This window comes from Empidonax traillii, unplaced genomic scaffold (genome assembly GCF_003031625.1).
Source record: "Empidonax traillii isolate 1590-97213 ecotype Southwest subspecies unplaced genomic scaffold, ASM303162v1 scaffold376:size1174107, whole genome shotgun sequence".
Lineage (NCBI taxonomy): Eukaryota > Metazoa > Chordata > Aves > Passeriformes > Tyrannidae > Empidonax > Empidonax traillii.
Window position 1 is genome coordinate 139023 of NW_020955569.1, and position 21670 is coordinate 160692.

The window sequence follows — 21670 nt, forward strand, 5'->3', positions numbered from 1 at the left end:
CTCTTCAACTACCTGAAGGGAGGTTATAGCCAGGTGGGGGTTGGTCTCTTCTCCCAGGCAACCAACAATAGGACAAGGGGACATGGGCTCAAGCTCTGCCAGGGGAGGTTTAGGTTAGATGTTAGGAAGAAATTCTTTACAGAGAGGGTAATCAGGCATTGGAACGGCCTACCCAGAGAGGTGGTGGATGCACCATCCCTGGAGGTTTTTAAAAAGAGATTGGATGTGACCCTTAGTGCCATGATATAGTAATTGGAGTTGGATCAGGGGTTGGACTTGATGATCTTGGAGGTCTTTTCCAACCCAATCTATTCTATGATTCTAAGATTCTATGAAGAGTAATTAGAGATAAGCTGTGCCTTTTACTACATCCATGTTTAAGGTGGATGTGGGCTGGAGCAGTGGTACACAGAGTCTTTCCTCATCACAACTGAGGAAAACCAGGACCCCAGAAGCTTCTTTGATGCTGATTAGCAAATTTTACTGAAAGTCCAACACCAAGAACCACTCAGGCCCATTTTTTTCAAGATATTTTTTGTGTCTAACCAAACATTTAGGTCATTTTCAGACACACCAGTTATTACAAAGTTACTGTAACAGCCATAACATTCATTACAATGAAAATGTGAATCACAGTTTGAGAGTGTGAATATACAGAGAATCTGAACAACATAACTGAACATATTTGGATGTATCACATTTTAATAGGTTTAAACACAGTCGGGTTTATCTCCCTTAAGCTTAATTTTAAGTGCCACATCCCTTCTCTAAGATCATCTCTGGAGAAAAATACCTTCATATTTTTGTGAAGAGTTTACAACAGTATCAGTTAGTGCTCCCAAAAGCATAGGACAGGATTATTCCCCAGACATATCCCAGCAGAGCTCATCCTGCTGCTTCCACAGTTCAATTCTCACCTGGGCTGAGCTCTGTGGAGACCTCTGGCTGTTGTGAGCTGCTGAATACTCAGCCGTGATGGAGAATAAGCTGTGAAACACTTTCAAAGGGCTGTTTCCAGAATCACTGAAAGCTTATCTGTATTATTCGGGTTTTTTAACGATTTTATTGTCTTCTTGGTTAATTATCTGTGCTTGTTTGAGCAATTACTGAAAAACACTGGTGCATATGGCTAAATAAATTAAAGAATAATGATAGCTTTTAAAAAAACTATTTTGCAAATTTTCAATTTTTCATGGTTTCATGGAGAAAATCATCTATTACGTACAATTACTGAATATTTTCACAATAAATTTCTACCCCCTGCTACTTAACACTAAGTGAATCCATGAAGGCAGCCTGAGCAAGGGAAGAAGCCTCTGCCACTGACCTACTGTTTTACTGTGAGCACATAATTCCTCTGCTCCATGCCTTGTGGTCCTTCCTCTAAAACATAGGATTCTTGGATAACAAATGCCACTCAAATGCTACAAAATAGCTTGACACTGTTGTCCTAGTGTTATGCCAACCAAAACGCCCTGGCTTTAATTAGCTCTTCCCTCTCAATGATTTTCCCAAAATAGTAATAATAAAAGGTCCAGAAAGTCATGCGGCATTGCAAGAGAGGTGATGTGAGGATCCCATTTCAAAAACAACTGATAAGGAAGAGGGGTCAGTTTTAAATTACATTCAGAGAGGTCACCTCCAGGAGAAAAAGAGCCAATGATTTTCCTGGATGGGCTGGCCTTGCACAATAGCCCATCAGGTGGTACATTTAACATCCTTACAGCTGTTCCCATATGCTCTGTATGTTTTGTTACCAACACTATCTCTAGACAGAGGACAATAAACTCAGGTTAGTCTATTCTGGCAGTGTTTCCCAAGCAGTTATGAGATATAGAAATGGGAAATTTGCTCTTAATCTCAACTGATAAATCAAATCATAATTTAGGTAAAACAGCAGAGTAATCCTTTAAAAGATTTAAGTGTATCTGATGCTCAACAGAATTGCAACAGAATGATGCAATATAACAGTTGCAAGTTTATCACAGTGACCAGAAATATTTCCTACTACTATCAACAAAAAGCAACAAGACATATAAAGAGCATTTTTTGCCTTCCATTATAAGAATACTGAAAACCTGCATGCTATTAGAAACAAATGAAGTGAAAAGTGAAACCACATAGTACAGCATGAAAAGCATATTAGCCATCTCAGAAGGAAAGTGATGGGGAATTAATAGATGCACTTGGTACCATGGGAGAAGGTATTAAAAACCACAAAGGTGAAAAAGGCCACTTTTAAACAGCCATGACAGTTCTCAGAAACACTAAAAGAATGGTATGGTTTTAGCTGCCTTCCTCCCCACCCCCCCATGACATATTTGTCAAGTTGCGAGAATTTAAAGAAACCCTCTCTTCAAGGTGGAAAAAGGAGGTAGTAATCAGGAGCCACCCCACCTCCTCCTGCCCCTCCACAGCGTGTGAGGGTGCACCGAGCTCTTGTATTTCTAAGGTGGGGGAGGGCAGCTGAGAATGACAATTTCCTTCCTTTTGCTTATGAGGAGATCAAACTGTTTGCTGCAGCCCTTTGGAGCAGAGTCTTTACGTCGCTCTTGAACAGAGTATAATCTCTTTGGGAAGGGGTACGTAGTACTTGGAAGACCTAGGTTTCATGCATTAGGCGAAACAAATCTGAATCTACTGCGTACCTCAAAGATCCTGAATTAAAAACTGGCACATCTATCTCTTCCTGGCTGAAGAATTACAGCAAGATTACCAGTGCATTAGTCTCTAAATCCAAGAGGCTGGAAACCCTAGCAAGAACAACCTATCAAGAAATTAAGTGTGTTGCTCCCAGAATATTTGGTAAAAGTGGTGGACTTGAAGCAGATTCAGGAAATCCTAGGAGCTGTGTTCCAACAGTTCATTATGAATCCTGATTATAGTACACAGTATTTTTCATCTGATTTGTATGTCTACCAAAGTAATGAAATCGCTTAGACCAGTTACAGCTGAGCAGAACTACCAGTGATGAGCAGCAGGAGTTCAGGTAGAACACAGCTGTCCTTACAAAATCTGACCCTTTATTTCACTTCTCAGGATCACAAATGAGCAGAGGGAGGGAGTGGAGGAGATACAATGCATGTGAGTGTGGGAAGAAGAGATTGGTCAAGTTCTTCACAGCCACAAACCACTTAAAACACTCTCTGCTATACCCTGGGCCTTGGGAAATAAGTTAAACCTCTCTCTAGAACAACACAACATTTGGAAACATAGATGGATCCTTTACTAAATATAGAAACCTTTGAGTCAAAAGGTGATGGCTCCTTTAGAATAGTCATCAAGAATAAGGATCCTTATGCAACTCTTCTCAGGTCTACACAAAAGTAGTCTCTATTAAAGAAAGAGCTGCGTGAAAAAACTGAAAGCATCACCAGGTCTATTAAAAACAGACAAGTGAAAAATGCAGGAGAATTTTCTAGGGAAAGACACAAAGGTGACATAAATGGGAAAACTGTCTTGCTTGTAAGAGGAGCACGTGGTATGGGAAAAGAAACAGCTTCCAGGATTATATAAACCAAAATGCCAGACTGGAGGAGTAATCTCCAGAAAATAACTGTCTTAATTTATTAAAGTTTATTTATTAGCTCCTGGAAACGAAGAGAACTAAGCCTTCTCCCAGACCCACGTGGTGGCAGCTTCAGATGGGAATGGCAGAGAGATCACATCCAGGCTGCAGCCAGCAGAAGGGAGCAGCAGAGCCACGGGAGAGCTCTCTGCCCCACGCTGCTGTCTGGCCCTCTTCCCACCCAGCAGATACACCCAGAGCAGATCTCTGGTCTCCGAGGGGGAGTCACTCAGCCATTCCTGTGAAATACCTTTTCAAGGTTCCTGTTCTGCTGCCTCACCATACCCCCGCCCTTTTTTTCTCCTTCAAGCTGCCAGGTTTTGTAAATATTTCATGAGCTGCCTGCATGAATTCCTGCACTAAAATCTTCCTAACAATAGAAACCATTATTACCCTGCACTGTTATGCTATATCCTGCACAAGGTCATTCTGTTTTTCTTCCTTAGTATCTTTGTTCCCAAAGGGAGAATGCATTAATGGCAAGGAGGAAACAGCTGCCTGCAAGCAGCCACAAGAACAAGAAAATGGTGTGTTAATTACCAGCACTGAAAATGACAGTCTGAACAGCACTAAGAACTGAAAAGCAAATTTGAATTAAAATAATAAATATAATTGTGGCTTTCAATCTCTAATGTCCAGAATCCACAAAGTGCTACTTCAGTCATTATGGCTATTGCTATGGCAAAAGAAAATGACTGAAATAAAGGTTGTTGGTGTGTTTGTTAGCTGCCCAGAAGACATCAAACAGTTCATGGACATGATGGGTTGACAAAATATTGCACTGAATTACAGTGAGAAAAAGGCAAAGAACGTTTTCTTAGTGTTATCTAAGGCTTATTTTATATGATGGAACAAAAGGATCATGAACTTTACCTACTGTTGTCATCATTACAACCCAACAACACTCCCAACAGCTTTTTTTTTTTTTCTCCAGAGGCTAGAAATAATATATGACTGTATGAACTGAAAGCGAAACAAAAAATTGCAAAAGATTCCCTAAACTGTCATTATGTCAGTTGAGTGAAGCCATCTTCCTTCTTGAAATAGCATATTTCATATTTTTCCTGAATCTCAAAGCATATCATGAGTATCTACAGGAGCACTACAACGGTGTTCTTACAAAACAGAACTTCAGGAGAACACAGGCAATGCTTTGACAACTTCTCTGTCACAGCAGGGAGGCTCTATGTACTCTAAATTGATTAAAAGGGCTCATACTTATCTCTTACTTAACTGGATGTAAACTAGGAGCTGAGATATCACTGGCTACATGGGCATGAGAGTTCACTTTTGCTAAACTCACACTATTTTGATGAAATCTGGCAAATAAAGTAGTCATTCCTTTGAGCAATGCTAAGATTTTTTTTTTTTTTTTTTTAAAAAGGAGTTAATAATTTAGGAAGGCTTTAACACATCTTTTGTATTTTCCTATTATATTGCTACCAGGATCCTTCTCAGTTCTTCCAAAGACTTCATTCAAAGTAAGACAGTAATAATTTAGTGTGTGACCAAGGGAGAAGAGGATGACATTACCTTGCATCCAGGGCTAAAATAAATCAGTTATCTTCAAGTTCCTTGTTTCAAATATGCTTTATGCATTTCATGATTGTGAGACTGTATTAACTTACACATAGCTACATACAGAAAATGAATAAATAAATTTCAGATTTAGTTTGAACAAACTAATTTCTTTCTGTAATCTAAAGTCACTTTACCTAAAGGGCCAGAAAAATGAGACCATCTGCTTGGTCTTCCCTTGAGCACTGGTTTACACGTGTAAATTTAGTTCTAGATTTTAAATTTACTCTGAATTAACTGTGACAGATCTCTACATTTTTTCATGCAGGTTCATTAATTATTGGAAGATCTGACATCACTTAAGATCAAGGACTGCACTTCACCTGTAAACACCATATATGAGCTACAGTATTGATGGAAACTGTAGCAGTAATTTCCATTGCTAGATGCAGTGGAAAGCTCTGCAAAGTCTACTACATGAACAAAATGTACCAGGATACATTGAAGCAACTTTAGAAAAAAACCCCCGCTTTCCATTAACAGGCCTGATAGAAAACATTTTATGAAAGAGGTGAGAATTCTTGTTCCCATTGCTCAGATGCTAATAGCAGCATGAGGATGTGCTGCCATCAGCAGCAGGAACTCAGCCAGGCTATTAAGTGCTGTAGCTGGCAGCATTACTTACATTTTGCAGCTGGACTTGGCTTTGTGCCATACACTCCGACTTTGCCATCATGCTGGAAGCATTTAGGCTGTAGGTTTTCCTATTCTGTGTTTCTTTCAGCTGTTCATGAATTTGCTTTGTTTGTTTCCTGCAGAGAGAAATAAAATTCATGTAAGAAAGTGCTAACTTGATCTTCTACTATAGCCACGATACTTTTATAGCCACAGTTCCCTTTGTTCCAAACTTCACTGTATTAGATGAGCCAGCTGAGCTAATTCACTAATGTCTTATATTTCAATGCAGTGGTTGTTTTTTGGCAAGGCTTATGAGAGGGGAAAAAAAGAGCTCTTCTGTTTTAAAATATCTTCTATTCTCAGATTACCATAATAGCATGCTAGTTGTTTTAGTGCAGAATTTCGTAAGATCATCCATCACATATTTAACAATAACTTGCAATAGGTCTGAATAAAAAAAAAAGCATTGTGCTCTGTTTTAGAAAGAAGATTTTGGCAAATAAAACAGGCCTTAGCCCCCGTTGGCTATGAAAATTGATGAAGAATCAAAAACTTCTGCTAGCTGATTAGGCTTGACCTATAACCCATCTCATATAGCTTTTGCTTACATGCTTAAACCTTGAAAAAAACAATCATTATGGCATCTGAGGCTGTTTTATTGACATATTATACTACAATCCACAATGTCAGAGCTAGGAATACCACTGGATGAATCACTTATATTATTCAGGAGATAACTACACTGTTAATAAAGACTTTCTGTTTCTGCCACACAGTATTGACAAACTGAGTTATTAAGTTCTGTGCATGATAGAGGATATGAGACAGCAAACTTTAAATATTACTTTTATCTTCGGCAAACAGGTATCTCAGCTGGGCAAAAACTGTTAGCAAAACATATTTAAGGTCTTTTTATATGCTTTTGATAAGCTACATTGTCTTGGACTATCACTTTTAAATGATCAGGAGAAAGAACTTCACAACACCACTTTAATTCTTTCCTTCCCTTCCTTCTTCCTTTTTTCTCCCCAGACAAGGCATTTCCAGAAGGGAACCTACAACAGCCCTGAAAACCACCCAGCAAGGTCAAGGTCTTGCCAGCAGCAGCATCATCATTTTGTTATGCCACCAGCAGATTTGAACAGCAACGGGTGCAGAGCCTAATTTCAGAAGGATGTGATTTCAGGGAATAAGAAATAAAAAAAATACAGCCTTTCTATACTGAAATCAAAATTTTAGCAAAAAAGCTTTAGCAACATTTTGAAAAATTTCTGGTGATTTGGCTGCCTAAAGCTTTGTGGCACGGTCAAGTTTGATAGCATCTTACGTGAGTCAGGCCAGTGAATGTGACACCGAATGATTAATAAAAGTAATTTTAACTTCTTCACAGTGCAACCTGTGTCTACTGCAGGAAAGCATAAGAAACTAGAGGAAAATGACTTGCTTATGTGGTCAATGGGGGAGTCTGTGAGAAAGGACAAGTTCCCTCAATATGAAAGCAAGAGATGAAAAGTATCCCAGTTCAGACACTCAATTTTAATAATACAGTTTTTAATATATTAAAATAAATACATGGAATTTCCTCCGCCTTTGAGTTCCTTAGTTTTGATTCAGTGTCATATTGTAAGCAAATGCCTCCATTCATCAAACTGTAAGTACCTGCTTAGAAGTAAGTATTTTTTATAGCATATTTTCTAAATACAGGTCATAAACTATAATAATTCTTGGACTCTATACATATCTCTTAGGCTTTCTATTTACATACTATTATTGTTGTAAACATGGTACAAATATGAGTGACATGATTTGAGTATAGCTAGGAACTCATAATTAGTAAAATTTACTAACAGCAGTGGGTGAGGATACAATTTCTCAAGCAAAAAAACTTCTTAAAACTTTCAAAATTCTTCCTTATCCAAAACTTCTGAAGTTAATATTGGAATAACTGAAATAGATACATAATCTGAAGGATTATAATGTCAAATTACATTAGTCAGTTGATTCTGAAACACCTCTTTTAAAAACGTTTCTAATGTCTACTAATTTTTGAAACCAATGAAATGGAATGATTTACCTTGTAAAATATCAAAATGAGCTCTTCAGCTTCTAACAAAATTCCAGGGGAGACCCATAAAAGCAACTTTAGAGTCTGTATGAGTAACTATTTTCTGAACTGCTAAATTACGTACAACTGAGGAAATAAGCCTATCTATTCACACATCCTACCGCAAAGCCAGCCACATGCATGTTGGTCTTCAGAATGGTTATGGAACGTCCAGGTTTTGAATGGAGACTTCAGATAAGGTATAAACAATGATAGTGAAACGTAATCACAGCATCAGACTTTGGGAATGTCTCCAATACATAACGAAAATTAGAATTTAATCAGGAAAATAATAAAACAATTTTGGGAATTTTAATTTGGATTTATTTAGAAATTCTGGATTTAGAGTTGTTTCTATGTATATAAACACATGCAAGTGAACTGGAATATTCAGCTTCACTGCTGCAATCGTTAAGATTACAATTGAGATTCCTGAAGGTAACTTGCTGAGAAAAACAATCTAATCATTAATTTCCTTTTATGTTCACATAACCTAACATTAATATTAGGTTTTTGCATATTCATTTTTCCAAACTATAGGATGCTCAGCTATAAAACTAGAAACTATTAATAATTCAAAGTTACTCACTGATTATAAATTTATTTTATAATTTTTGTTTTCAAAACAAATGGGCCTTATGTGTTCTACTTTAGAGTTATTTGGCAATGAAGTGTTGTTACTTCAGCAAGATATAAAGTCACTAGTCATTTATAAAAGTCTAAGCTGTAAAGGGCAGCCCATTACTGTGCTCTTCGTCTGTTGCTAACACTTCCAGCACTTTCTTGATTAACCTAAAAGGAATAATTGGAAGGGCATAGAGTTTAATTATAGTCCTAAACTTCCTCAGATTGATTCTGTTTTAAAGGACTTTTAATTCAGTGGTGCATAGGGAAGTGCCTGTTTCTAGCAGATGGTATCACAAAATTTTTAGACTAAGAAAGTGTGGGTCAGTGCCTTCATGGAGATTTTTTTCCTAACAGGTGCATTACTCAAAATTTCTTTATCTATTAGCAATATTTTATATATTTTTTAATACATCAAATGAAATCCAAGGATTATCCCCCATGCAGGAGGAATGCTTTGATAACATTCAGGTATAGTCAGGACACATATACCTGAGAAAGAAGCTCCCGAATATCTGTTGACTAAAAGCTAACACATGATAAACATTGAGGCACTTCAAATTTGTTGGGTTTTACAGTCTTAAGATACTGGTCAATGTCACATTTACAATACTGTTTTACATGGCCTCTATGAGACCCAGTCTAGACACTCTTACTTTTTGGACAGTGCTAGACGGAGCCACAGCCAGAGCATTAGGGATTGATTAGTATCTCACCATTACTCTACTCACAAATTGTGTAAGACCTCCTGACTGAACCAGAGGGGCTCTTCTCATAACTCTTCAAAATTCAGTTCCCAGAATCTGACATAAGAACACTTCAGCTCTTCCCAGTACCTCTCAACTATTATATTTATAATGCAGATAAAATCCCAAACCAACACCCCCACCTCCTCCTGAGTTATGACGCACTACTGTCCTGTGAGTTCATCTTGGAAGTGCTATTTCCACTCATTATTTTCAGACATAGCTCTCCTCACCACCTAATCAAAGTCATGGTATCTTGAAGGCTGTTCCAGCCCAGCTCTGCACCACTCCCTACAACAGTGCAAAGCCAAGGGAGGCACAAGTGAATAACAGAGGGACATTTTATTCACAGTATGCTCAGCCACTGACTGCATGTTCTTCCTACTGACAATCCTTTTCTGCCTTTTCTGAATCTCTCTTATTCAGCAAAACCCCCGAGCCTTTCCAGGTAGATTCTCTTTTGCTCTTTCTCCTGCAGATCTAAAATGCATAATGACATTTCTAATGCAGTACAAAAAAGGCTGTCTCTGCTTACAAATTACACTGCAATGAAGGAGTCGGCAGAGAGGAACTGTCCTGCCTGCCTGTCCTTCCAAGCTAGCATCACTGTCATACTGGATGTCCAAAAAACAATTAAACAAAATCTCCCAGGACATCAGAACAGGTAGGAGTCTTCAGCAAAAAACCATGAACCACTCAAATATTCACTCAAGTCACACATGAATAACCCTGCAGTCTGAGGGGAAAAAAAGGGGGGAAAAAAAAGACCTGGTGACTTTTCCAACTTCTTTTTTTTGTTCCTTTTTTTTTTTTTTTCCTTCTGATAGAAATATCAATTGTAATTTATTTTAAATAAAAAGCAGTCCTCATCAGATTTCCTAGTCATTAAAATAAATTCTAGAAAGGGGAATTCAGATAAGCATAGAGACTTTTAAATAGTGCAAACTTCCACATTTTTGATGCTCAGCTATCCTAACTAGCCTCATGGAGGTACTTTTTACATTGATATGTGTTCTCTCCTTAGCTCCAGCTGGAATAGGAATGAAGGATGACAACCACGGCATCCTTATAGACACAGTGGCATTGACAAGCAGGTCATGTAATTGCTAAGAGATTTTTGCAACTCAAATTACACACAGAACAATAAATATTATAAAATAATGTTCAGTTGGGAAGATAAAAGAAAAGAGTGAAAACTATTTCTCTTGAAAATAGTTTAGTACAGATTATTTCACCATACTTGGATAAGTCAAAGTGCTTCTATATTACAGATACTCATGCTTTCACATCAACAGTTTACAACTACTAGCTACAGGTTGCAGATATCTGCAGAGAGCTTGTTTCTTTCTGCATTTCTAACTTTACTTTTGTGCTCAGCACACAGAATAACTGGGACTTTTAGGGATATGAAAGGAAATGCAAAAGGGAGATGTTATGTTTAAACTGTCATTTTCAAGGAAGGAAAGTGATTATTGCACTGATAGCAAACACAAAATTACTGCTGTCAAAAAAAAGAAAAACTGGAAATGACACAATCTATTACCTCCTGATACCAGAAAATAGAAAAAAACCCCAAGACATATTGCTTGTGTTTATTTTTTGGGGGGACTTAGCCATGGGGAACAGTTCTGGCCCGACCAGAGATAACAACAGCTTCAAAAGGAGGGGAGAAACTGAAGAACTGTAAAGCTGTAAAAGGGACAGGAGCCAAAGAATGACCAAGGCAGATGAAGGCTCTTACTTTGTTTTGAAGTAGAACGCTGCACAAAGCACGCCCACTACGACTATGCCAAAGACGATGCAGGAAATAGACAGCACCTGGCGCTGGTACACGTCCTCGCTCTCTGTGAACAGCAAAAGTGAGAGTTATGAAAGCATCAGAAAACAGCACTTGTGAAGAGTGGATTTCAGCACATCGCGTTTTCACTAATGATCGACAGATACGAGAAGTTTGGAGGTCTGGGTCGGCCAGTTCCTCAACAGAATGGATGTTTATCTGAACCTCTCATCTAGATAAGGTTCATAGAGTGGTGGCCTCCTAGAGAAGTTTTAGGAAATGGCTCCAGTAAACACTGAGAGATAAAAATAATGAAAATCGGGACAGTTTAATATTTTTTCTGCCCTACATGCCATTTTTCAGCTTTTTAAACAAAAGATTCTACCACCAATAGGATAAAGAGCCCTACAACCAAAATTTTTCTGGGTGAAGGAAAGAACCATCAGAACTCTTGCAATGTCCCACAAGAGCCCAAGTTCTTTTTTAGCTACCCCAAAAATACAAGGATTTTTTTTTTGAGCAGTGATTACAATGCCTTATTCCCACGCCATTCCCTGTACTTGAAGTTTATGTACAACGTAAGGTAGTAAAAATATTAATGCAATTAACTTGGACAGGATCCAATGAGTACTTTGCTACAATGCACCAGATATTGCTTTGATAGGAGTCTATTTTTTAAGAAACAAATTTCCCTTATAAAACTCATAATATTCTAGTTAATTTTAAAACAGGAACAGAATGAAAGTAAAAAAAAAAAAAAAGAAAAAGCTAAGAAAATAAGGAAAACACTCACTCATCAAAAAGAAGCTGATAAGTAACTGGAGATTCACAAACTCAATTCATCAACAGCTCCTTAAGCGTTATATTTTTTTTATTCTTATTTCAATTACTTTTCAAGTTCAAAGTGCTAACACACTAAACTAAGATCAGTTTCTCCAAGCATGCAGCATACAAACCAGTATTTTCATTCACGTATTTCAGGTGGAAAGTCAACATGTAGGATTCTCAAAGCACAGTACAAGCACTGTACACTGACAAAGCTACACTTCCTTTCTAGGTTAGAGATCTTCAATGCAGACCCACCCATCTATATGACACCCTGTGTCAAGTACGTGGCAGTAACTCCAAGTTTGTAAGTCTCAGGTTCATGACAAATATTGTATGACAACACCAAGATGAATCTAGGCAAATACTAAAAAAAATCTATACCTAGTGGGAACGTCAGTCAAATACTATCTGGTGTTATCATGACTAAAGACCATGTACACTATCCTAATCGGTATGAATTATAATTTCTTAAGACAGTATATCACGGTGCTGTTACTGAAGATTTGGAGTCCTAAATACAATCATTTGTCTCCTGTAAGTCTCAGTCCTTTTTTGTAAGCTATTAAAAATAAAATTGCAAGGACCAAATCTTTATCTTTTAATTCTCTACTTGCTCACCCAATGAACATCATAATGATATAGAAGCCATTTCTAAGATACAATGTCCTCAGCTTCTGTTGACATTTTCCCCTCATTTAAATTTGAAATTTTACAAGTTGTAATTCTACTATACTGTCCTAAAAATAAAAAGAAGCAAATAGACTTTTCATCTGTCTAAAATATAACTGGAAATGTTGTAATTAAAGAGGCAATCTTGTTCACATTGCAGTAGAACTGATTCCAGTACAGCTTTAGGCCCCATTCCTCATTGGCATGTATAAAACAGTAAATCCTCACTGGTAATGAAGTAAACGTTTTGGGGCTTAATTTCTTTTTTGTTTGTTTGTTTTGTTTGTTTGTTTTACTAGCTTGTGTAAACACAATCACCCACCTTCAATTTCCACTGCAACACACAAAGGACTAATCCTACAAACTTTAAATTCATATGCTGAGGTGAGGCACACTGAAAATAATTAAGGAATTCTTCAGTTCAGCAATTGTTAACCTATTCTGCCTGAATACCGATTTCAGCACCTATTGTTTAAGCCACAACTAAAAGATATGTAATTATGAACTTTATTTCACTTTAACATTCCATATAATTTAAAAAAAAAATCTGTTTATTAAAAGAAACTGTTTTAAGTAAGGCATGCAAACAGGCTTAATTTCGCTTTTCTTTCACTGTAAGACCTCATTAGATACTTTACTTTTTTTCTTTTGCTAGTTTTTTTTTGAGAAATGGTAAGTTTAATGCAGCTATGCTCTTTTGTCCATCCTGAATAGCGATCACTGTCTTGTTAAAGATGCTTTAGAATAAGTCTTACAAAGATAAAAACAGTTCAGAGACCAGACAATATTATCTTGCTCAAACAACTATGTGAAGATTTAAGTCTTTTGTGCAGTCAGATTAGTCCCTGTCACTAGCTTTCAACATATGCTGATCGATACTTTCTTTCCTTTTTGTTTACTTTGCACAGTGCATATTTAAAGCAGTACTTATTGATTAACTGCATACCGTTTCTTAGACACCTTTGTTCATTTTTTATATCCTTTAAATCTTTATTTATGTATTGAACTCCACCATTTTTTGTCTCCAACCTCTTTAAATATAATCAAGCTAGGCATTTTTCCATTCTCTAATCTTCCACATTAGCTTTATTTAAAAATCACCTTCTTATTGACAGCAATGCAATCTGCTTTTCTCTGCAAACTTTGAAGGTCTCCTCGTGGCCTTGATTTAGCCTCACTAGTGTGAGGTTTTAACTGTGCTGAACACATGTGCCACAGGTGAGATCCTCTCTAGCCAGGGAGCACTGAAGAGGGCCTGAATCGGGCAGATACCCATGGCTAAGTACTGCAAAGCACTTTGGCTCTCACACAGCAGAAAGTTGCAGAAATTCAAAGTGTAGAAAAGAGAAGAATTGCAAATTCCTTCCCTTGGCTCAAGATGTGCATCAACTTGTGCAGACACATTTTTACATACTGAAACTAATTTTCCAAGGTAATCTAAAGCGTGACTGAAATTGCTACTCTCCCCTTGTTCACATATATTCATGTATTCCTTGTGAAGTACATCACCTCAATTACAGTCTATTGAAATAAATTCTCTTGGGAGAGGATCCCTCATTTAATGAGCAGCCAAGAAAATATTTCTGCTAGAAACCAAAATATAAATTGCCATGGATATTCCTGGATAATCCATCTGAGGATTAAGACTACAGAATGTGAATTCCATCAAGCATTCAAATTACAAAATACACATGACCTATACCAAGATAAATACGACCACAGTGCTGAAAAGTAACATAGTAAACTGTTTAGATGCAGACTATTTGTTTAATAAAAATTATGGAAAGAAAAGTCCTCTCAGAACATAAAGACGAGACAAACTCACATGGGACACAGAGCCTGCTGAAAGTTCATTGGAATGGGTTCCCATAGAAAAGTCCCTATTCACTGTGTGTCCTGTTACATGTTTAGCCCACTGATATTTATGCTATTGGTACTTTCCTATTTTCCACCCTGCTACAAAATTTTCTAAGCTCATCTCACACATTTGCTCACATTCTTCTTATGATTGTTATTTCTAAAGTATATGGTAAAAATAAAAACAAAATAAATAAAAATAAAAATAATTTAGTTAATTAAAACAGATTATTTTAGGCTTTGTTAGGACCTAAATCCACAATATCATTACCAGCCATAATCACTGGACCCTCTAAGCTCTATTGTGTATTTTGAGTTGAAATATCTTTGAAAGGGATTTCAAACATGAAGAACAGCATTGTGCATGTGGCCTACGCAAAATGATAACAAAACAAAAATAGTAACTTTCCCCCTTGTGTTTATTTCAATGGCTATTGAATAAAATCTCAATATGGTCACAAGCATCAGAGAGAATAATTACTGACTATTCAAACCGAGCCAACTGAGAAATTATGACATTTACCATACAAGTGCATTACTTAATCTTTGGTAAAAAATAAACCCTTACAATGAATAAATGTCCAGATTAATTCTTATGCTGAAGGTTTTACTCCCAGTTCCAGATGCATAAACCCTAACAGCATTCAGCATCCCCTTACCTTCCTCACTCCATTCCCTTAAGAGGACCCACTGCACTGCTGTCAAGTAACAACATGCTATAAAATAAATATGGAAAGCCCTGTATCTTGTCATTGCTATTTATGAAAACCAATAGCTTTCCATGTGCTTTCTCCCACTGAGAAATGTCAATGAAAAGTTCATAAAAATAATTCTATGAAAATTTAAAGATAATGTTCGTCACCTTTTCCTTGATCCCTAACATAGATGAGTTAACAGAGGAAGCATGGCCTAATGGACAGAACATAAAAACAGCTTTTCTTTTTACACAGAAACAATTTACAAGACAGAATGCAGGGAGGGTTTGGGTTTTTTTTTTGTCAGCATGCAAAAACTGGGCCATGCAGGTGCAGCAGAGTGGGCACTGTGACCTCTGCTGTGACCTCACTGCCATGCTTCTCACATTTCCCTTTGTTCTCTGCCAGTGCCTTTCCTCAGCATGTCATGTGGTACTGGAATGCCCTGCAGAGCCAGAACCTCACCTCTGAAGTGAACCTCAATAGTATCATTTGACACTTTAACTCCAATTTGTGTCCTGCACCCCCAAAGCCCCATATACAACAATGGAGGAGGCCTACATGGAAACCTCATACACAACATCAAGATTTCCAATAAAATATGGATCCCCACAAGTTAAAAGGCAAGAGAGCTGTTAAAGCATATTTCTCAATATACTTAAGATTTATGTGTGACAAGTACTGAACTATATACAGCATTCTAAATTTAATTCATGAAGAGAATAAAAAAAGCCTGCCTGTTCCACAAAATCTGTGATTGCCTCAGCATCAGACATTCAACTCTCCCAAGAGTTTTCTGTTCTTTCACTTGCAAAAGCCTACTGTACAGATTCTCTGCCATATGCTGTAGCTTGTGCTTAGGCAGAACAAAACAGCTGAAATGCTTCGAGACACAGTTCACAAATTTCTTCTTTGACCTTGGGTAAGTCAAGACCCTTGTTCTTTCTGTAACCAAGAGGATATTGCCTCTACTATTTCAGTGATTAACATGATAAAATGGAATATAAACTTATTAACCTCTAAAGGAATGAAGTCTTTACAAATACATGAAATAGATAAACCCATCTAAGATAATTATATTTCAACATCTTTAAGAACATATGGATTACTTCACATAAAATACCATGTTTTATTCTAATTCTCAGCTACTTTTATTAGACACTGACTTTTCTTCCCAAGACTTTTTTCTGTCTGGGTAGAATTTCCCTTTTAAAAGGGATTCAAGACACTTAGGTTCACAGATCAGAAGAGGAAGTTTGTATCTGTTATCGTTTACAGAAAGGACAGAGTCAAGGTTAATTGCAGAGATTCCCATTTCAAACTGGAATCAGAGCAAGCTGACTTACGCTGGCAAAAATTCATAAAGCATTTCATAGTTTTGACAGTGATTCTCTCTTGGGGAGAACCGTTCGATAATTCTGATTGAAACAAAGATGAACAAAATACATTTTCCTCTACTAGTGGAATGTCCATAACAGAAGGATCTTAATGAAAGCAAAGTGAAATAGATGTAGCCCGTGATATATTCCAATTGCACTACTTTATACATTGTTTGACCATTGGTATGCAACACTAAAGAGATCATTTTCTGTGTACACATAAGGCAGTCAAGGAAGGGATGAGTGTTCAACCTGTCTGACTGACCTATTTTAAGTACTTAATTCTACAACATTAATGCTGCATTGGCACTAGTTTTGCATGAAATATTAAAAATGAAGCAATGAATTAAGTATAATGTTAGAGACTCATGATGAAAAGGGATGCAAAGCTGAAACCTGAGTTTGAGCTCTCAATTTTAGGTTGGTGAGTGAAAGGTGAAGTCTCAATCAAAAGTAATGGACAAAAATCTCCTTAAATAAAATGAGCCAAACACTGGAGAGTTATCTGAAAAATAAAGAAAAAAGAGAGGCTAACCTTACACAGGAATATTTAGTGTTGTCTATGGTTACAGCAGTGCCAATATTTTTAGTAACTGTAACTTGTTATAAAGTGAAAATTTGATAAGCCCTTTTAAACAGTAAGAGCTTAATTCTGAAGGTAACTTAGTTTTAACTTGGGTATCCTAAGAAACAATAGTTTCCTTTTATCTGCAGGGAACTCGGGCACTTGCCTCAGATACAAGCAGAACTCAAATCTAACAAACTCTCAAAGCCATATTTAAGTACATTCATCGCAACATATTCATTAAACCTTAGGCTTGAAATAGCTCTATAGGCAGCTAAGGGAAGAGAGGTAGCTTTTTCCTTTTAAGAAAACTTCTTGTTAGAAGGGTTTTTGTATTGACAATTTACAAACTTTATCTATTTTCATTCTATTTCTAAGATGGATAAGATCAGTCACCTACCAACAAAATTCATTACCTAAGTCTCATCAGTTCTCTGTTTGCGTGAGCTAATTTTCCTTGCTGAAAAGTTGTTTTAAAATTATTATTGCAATTCTAAGATTCTCTAAGACCTACTATTGCAAAAATAAACCCAGTAAGCTAATCTGTACTGCATTCCTATTATATTCTAATAAGAATTAAAATTACATATGAACCTTTTATCTTAATAATTTTTGATACAACCTAAATATAGAAGTTTTAACTTACTTCTTTAAATTATGAGAGAAAGACGAGTATATAGCCATTCTTCCCGCCCCCCCCCAATTTAATTTTCAGTCTGGATGTAGGGGAAAAATGTATCTGGTTAATAGAGGCTGACAGCTAAAGATCTATGGTGATATTTTAGATAATGTGAAGAAACCTTACGATAAAAGGGTAAAGCTGTCTAAAACTGTGATCCTCTGGCCGTAATCTTCCTGTCTGATGGCTGCCTGTACTTTTGCTGACATGTGAAACGCATGAGCAGCTAAGGAACAGCCCTCTAAAATACAACAGTCCCATGGGAGAGATACTTGATAGCTGGTGGAGAGAAAAAGAACCTACTAAAAGATCAGAAACATTTCATTTCTATTTTACATTAGACCACTGCTGAGGACATTTGTACTAAAATGCATCAGGACACCGAAGAAATATTTCCATGGTAGTATGATGTGAAATTATGGGCAGAACAGCTAGACCTAAACAAGATGAACTCTTGCCTTAATCTCACGTGAAAGCTTACAGATTTGAGATACGAAGCTAAAGATTTGCAGAAGGTTTTCCTGTGCAATAAAGACTGCACATGGCCCTGTATGCTGTGGAATTCCTGCAACTGAGATGCAATAGAGAAAAGAAAGGCTGGAATGAGCAGGGAAGCAGCAGGCATTTTCAAATAAACTGTTTCCCTTTCCCCAAAAAGACATGTCATGTCTGAAAAAGAGAGGGCTGGGACCCCACAGAGCACCTATGTTTTTTTGCCATCTCCTCTTGTTTGGTGCAGAAGGGCACTGACCAACAATGATACTCTTGTCACGACAAGCCAAATGCACCCAACTCAGTTATAACTCCATCAGCAAGAAGGAACCCTCGTTGTCAATGCTGTGAGAGTGCTTTTCCTGGCATGGGGGATGGCATGACAGGCGGGACAGAGAATCCACCAGGAATGGGACAGCACCAGCTGCAGTGACTCAATCAGCCACTGGAAAATGAATGGCAGTGGAAGTCAACTGCAACAATACACTGAAAGAAAATTCCAGTGGAACAGTGGGAGGGTTTTAAACCTTTTCAGTGCTCTGCAAGTTTAGGCGGTTCAAAGACTCTTTATAGCACCACTGTTTGCTATCAACTCAGCAATGAACCAATAGCTAAAACTAACAGCTACTTGTCCTGGTTTTGGCTCAGACAGAGTTAATTTTTTTCCTAGTAGGTGGTACAGTGCTGTATTTTGGATTCAGTATGAGAATAATGTTGATAACACTCTGATGCTGTAGTTGTTGCTAAGTAGTTAACAACACTACTGAAATAACAATTAAATCTGCTGTGTGTAAGGTACTGAAACCTCCTAGCTAATATCTAAAACTTCATCTACTTGATCTACCAACAAGTCTTCTTCTTTATGTCACTTCTGCTTAGTGAATATCACAGCTCCAAGTACCTCCAGCTTCTGCTGCAGGTCCAAAGGATGCAAATTCAGCCCCTTAAATGAGGTCTTTCACCATCAGACCACAGTCAGTGACAGGACCATATTAAGTCAGCAGACTAGGAAGGCATACAATATGCTAGTAATTTAGTTTCACAGCCAAACATCAACTAAAGGGAGTCTGCAAAGTTCCAGCCAACTCTGTGTTGACAGTACAGCTGACTGTTCTCATGTAATGTTTTTGAAACCTTTTGAATTTTAGGTAAGAAAATTCCCATCCTCTAATATATTACAAAGCCTGAATGTAACCTACTGCTCTTCCACTGAACAAAGACATATGCAATATTTTCCGCATTCTACAGAAAAAAGGCTTTCACAGAAATACAAAAAGCTTCAAAGCATAAATCACAGAAGCTTAAAGACTGACAAATATTACAACTGAATGCATTTTCTTTTTAAAATTGAAGAACATCATTTTCCAGAAGGATTTTGTTTTGGTGGGTTTTTTCCCAGTGGTTATGTTTCCACATGTATTCTTCCATTTCTGAAAAATCCATGCCGGGCTGAGCTTTCCAGCTCTCCTGAGGCCCTTGTTTAGCCATACTTTGTGCTGGTAAATGGAAGAAGCAGAGGAAAGGACATTTAGAAACAAACCACACAAGTTATTGCAGAGTTTATTAAGGTTTCTTAAGATGTAGATATATATATGGACTAATCCAAAGACCATTAAGTGGAATAGGCAATGGATAAGTGACATAATCGCTTTATATGTAACTCCATAAAGACAGTTTCTCGGAAGTTTATTACATAAAAATATGGCTTTATAAAGCATTCTTTAATTGTGCCTTAGTAATACCTTAGCTGATGATGGCTGTTATTCCTAAGATCCTAAGCATCATTAGCATGTAATATATTATCTATAATATCATCTGAATTTCCCAGCTGATATTTCATTTGATCCCAGAGCTTGCATTGCTACTATCAACAAAGCCCTGTCACTGGAATTTCTCCCTACAGCTTGCTCACTTGCTGATATTGAACATTCCCCTCAAATCTCAAGCTAACAGCAAAGCTGTCAAAGTGTATTTGACAGTCACTGTTGATGGCTACATTGTCAGGAGCTCACAGCAAGTCAAGCAATATCATAATTAAGTGCCATCTCTTTGACTGCTGCTGCTTTAACCAGGGTGCATTTATAGATTTTTTTTTTTACAGAAATATGGTGCGAGCAGTGACAGGAAAACCACAGAAAACAATCGTTAATAACTTGAAATATATTTTGTTTTTCATACACTTCAACAGAAGCACGGTGCTCTGCCTGGGAAGGCTCTGGAAGGTGAGGGCACAGAGGATAAGGACAAGGGCTTAGTCAGCTGCTGAAAGATGTGACAAGTACTGAAGTACAACAGCTTCTGAACAAGACTTTGCAGGCACAGGACTATATATTTATGCATTGCCTTCTTTTTGTTCCAAGCCCCACATCCCTGACCTGGCTTCTCACAAGCCAGTGACCACTTGGATGTGACAAGGAGAGGCGGATGGAGGGAGTAGAGAAGTGTCCTTCTCACACAGAGCAGTGTCCATCCGTGTTCCCCTTGAAGCCACCCCCACTCAAAGCTCCCAGGTGTGCAGAGATTAAAGGCCTTGTGTGCCCATTACTTGTTTTGCTGATTTTCCTTGCCTACTCCATGAGCCAGTGGAACCTGGAGACATTCTGGTTTGGTGTGCTCTGTCGCTCACCTCTACAGGTGCAGCGGCATCCCCCTCACCTGATCACAAAATATTCTTGTCAGTCAGCTCCCCCTCACAGCAAGTGCATACCATAATGACTGCAACAATCGAGTCTAGGCTGGAGAAATGATAGGAGAGAAAACAGACTATGCTGGCAGACACAGAAAAGTAAATATGGGGACTCTAAGCAGCTACACTCTTGCTTTAATCCTCCAGAGGCTTTTTGCCAACATGAGGGATAATATCCAGTTGTTCATACTGCGCAATGGCAGATGCTCAGAGCCCACTAATGCAAGTAGCAGCGCTAAGACACAATTAGGCCCTCAGCCCACAGAACGTCTCGCAGTGCGCTCCCGGTGCTCACCCACATGGAGGGATCTGCTCCACGCACTTGGCAATGGCTGCAGGTAGGCAGCAAGCTGGCAAAGCCAGGCTGCTCAAATGCCAACTTGGATGTGAATGCGACTGCTGGGATTGCTGCAGTGCAAGCCTTACCAGAGTCCTGTGATTCAGAAGGACTGAAGAAGGGGATTAAAATCTTTAGCAACTCACATATTGCATGACTTCAATAATACATCCTAGTTTAAAGAAAGTTCCTTAAGTACTTAAGAATACAGCTTTACTTATTCTTCTACTCCTCTTCCTGGCCTCTTAAAACCAAAAAAACAATATATAGTTCAATCTCTCTCAATTAATAAATTTAAGTGGATTTTAAACACCTGGAAGTTGTAGCTCAAAGTACATGTTTAAAGGCAAGCATGTACAAGGTATGTAAACTTTTTACCACCTTTCAGGGGAGGTTAAACTTTGTCTACTCTCTCCTTTATTGAAAATACAGAAACACATCTTTAACTAATAGAATTTTAAATTTCAA

At 37.7% G+C, this 21670-nt stretch overlaps 1 protein-coding gene across 1 annotated transcript in view; it reads right to left on the reverse strand.

Moving 5' to 3' along the window:
- The window catches only part of NRG3 (neuregulin 3), a 371204-nt gene that overhangs the window by 18685 nt on the left and 330849 nt on the right, over positions 1-21670 (reverse strand). The window contains exons 5-6 of the mRNA XM_027893033.1: positions 10980-11082; positions 5772-5898 (exon numbers count right to left, since the gene is read on the reverse strand). Of these exons, the coding sequence (XP_027748834.1) occupies positions 5772-5898; positions 10980-11082 (230 nt within the window). The remainder of the gene's footprint in view (positions 1-5771; positions 5899-10979; positions 11083-21670) is intronic.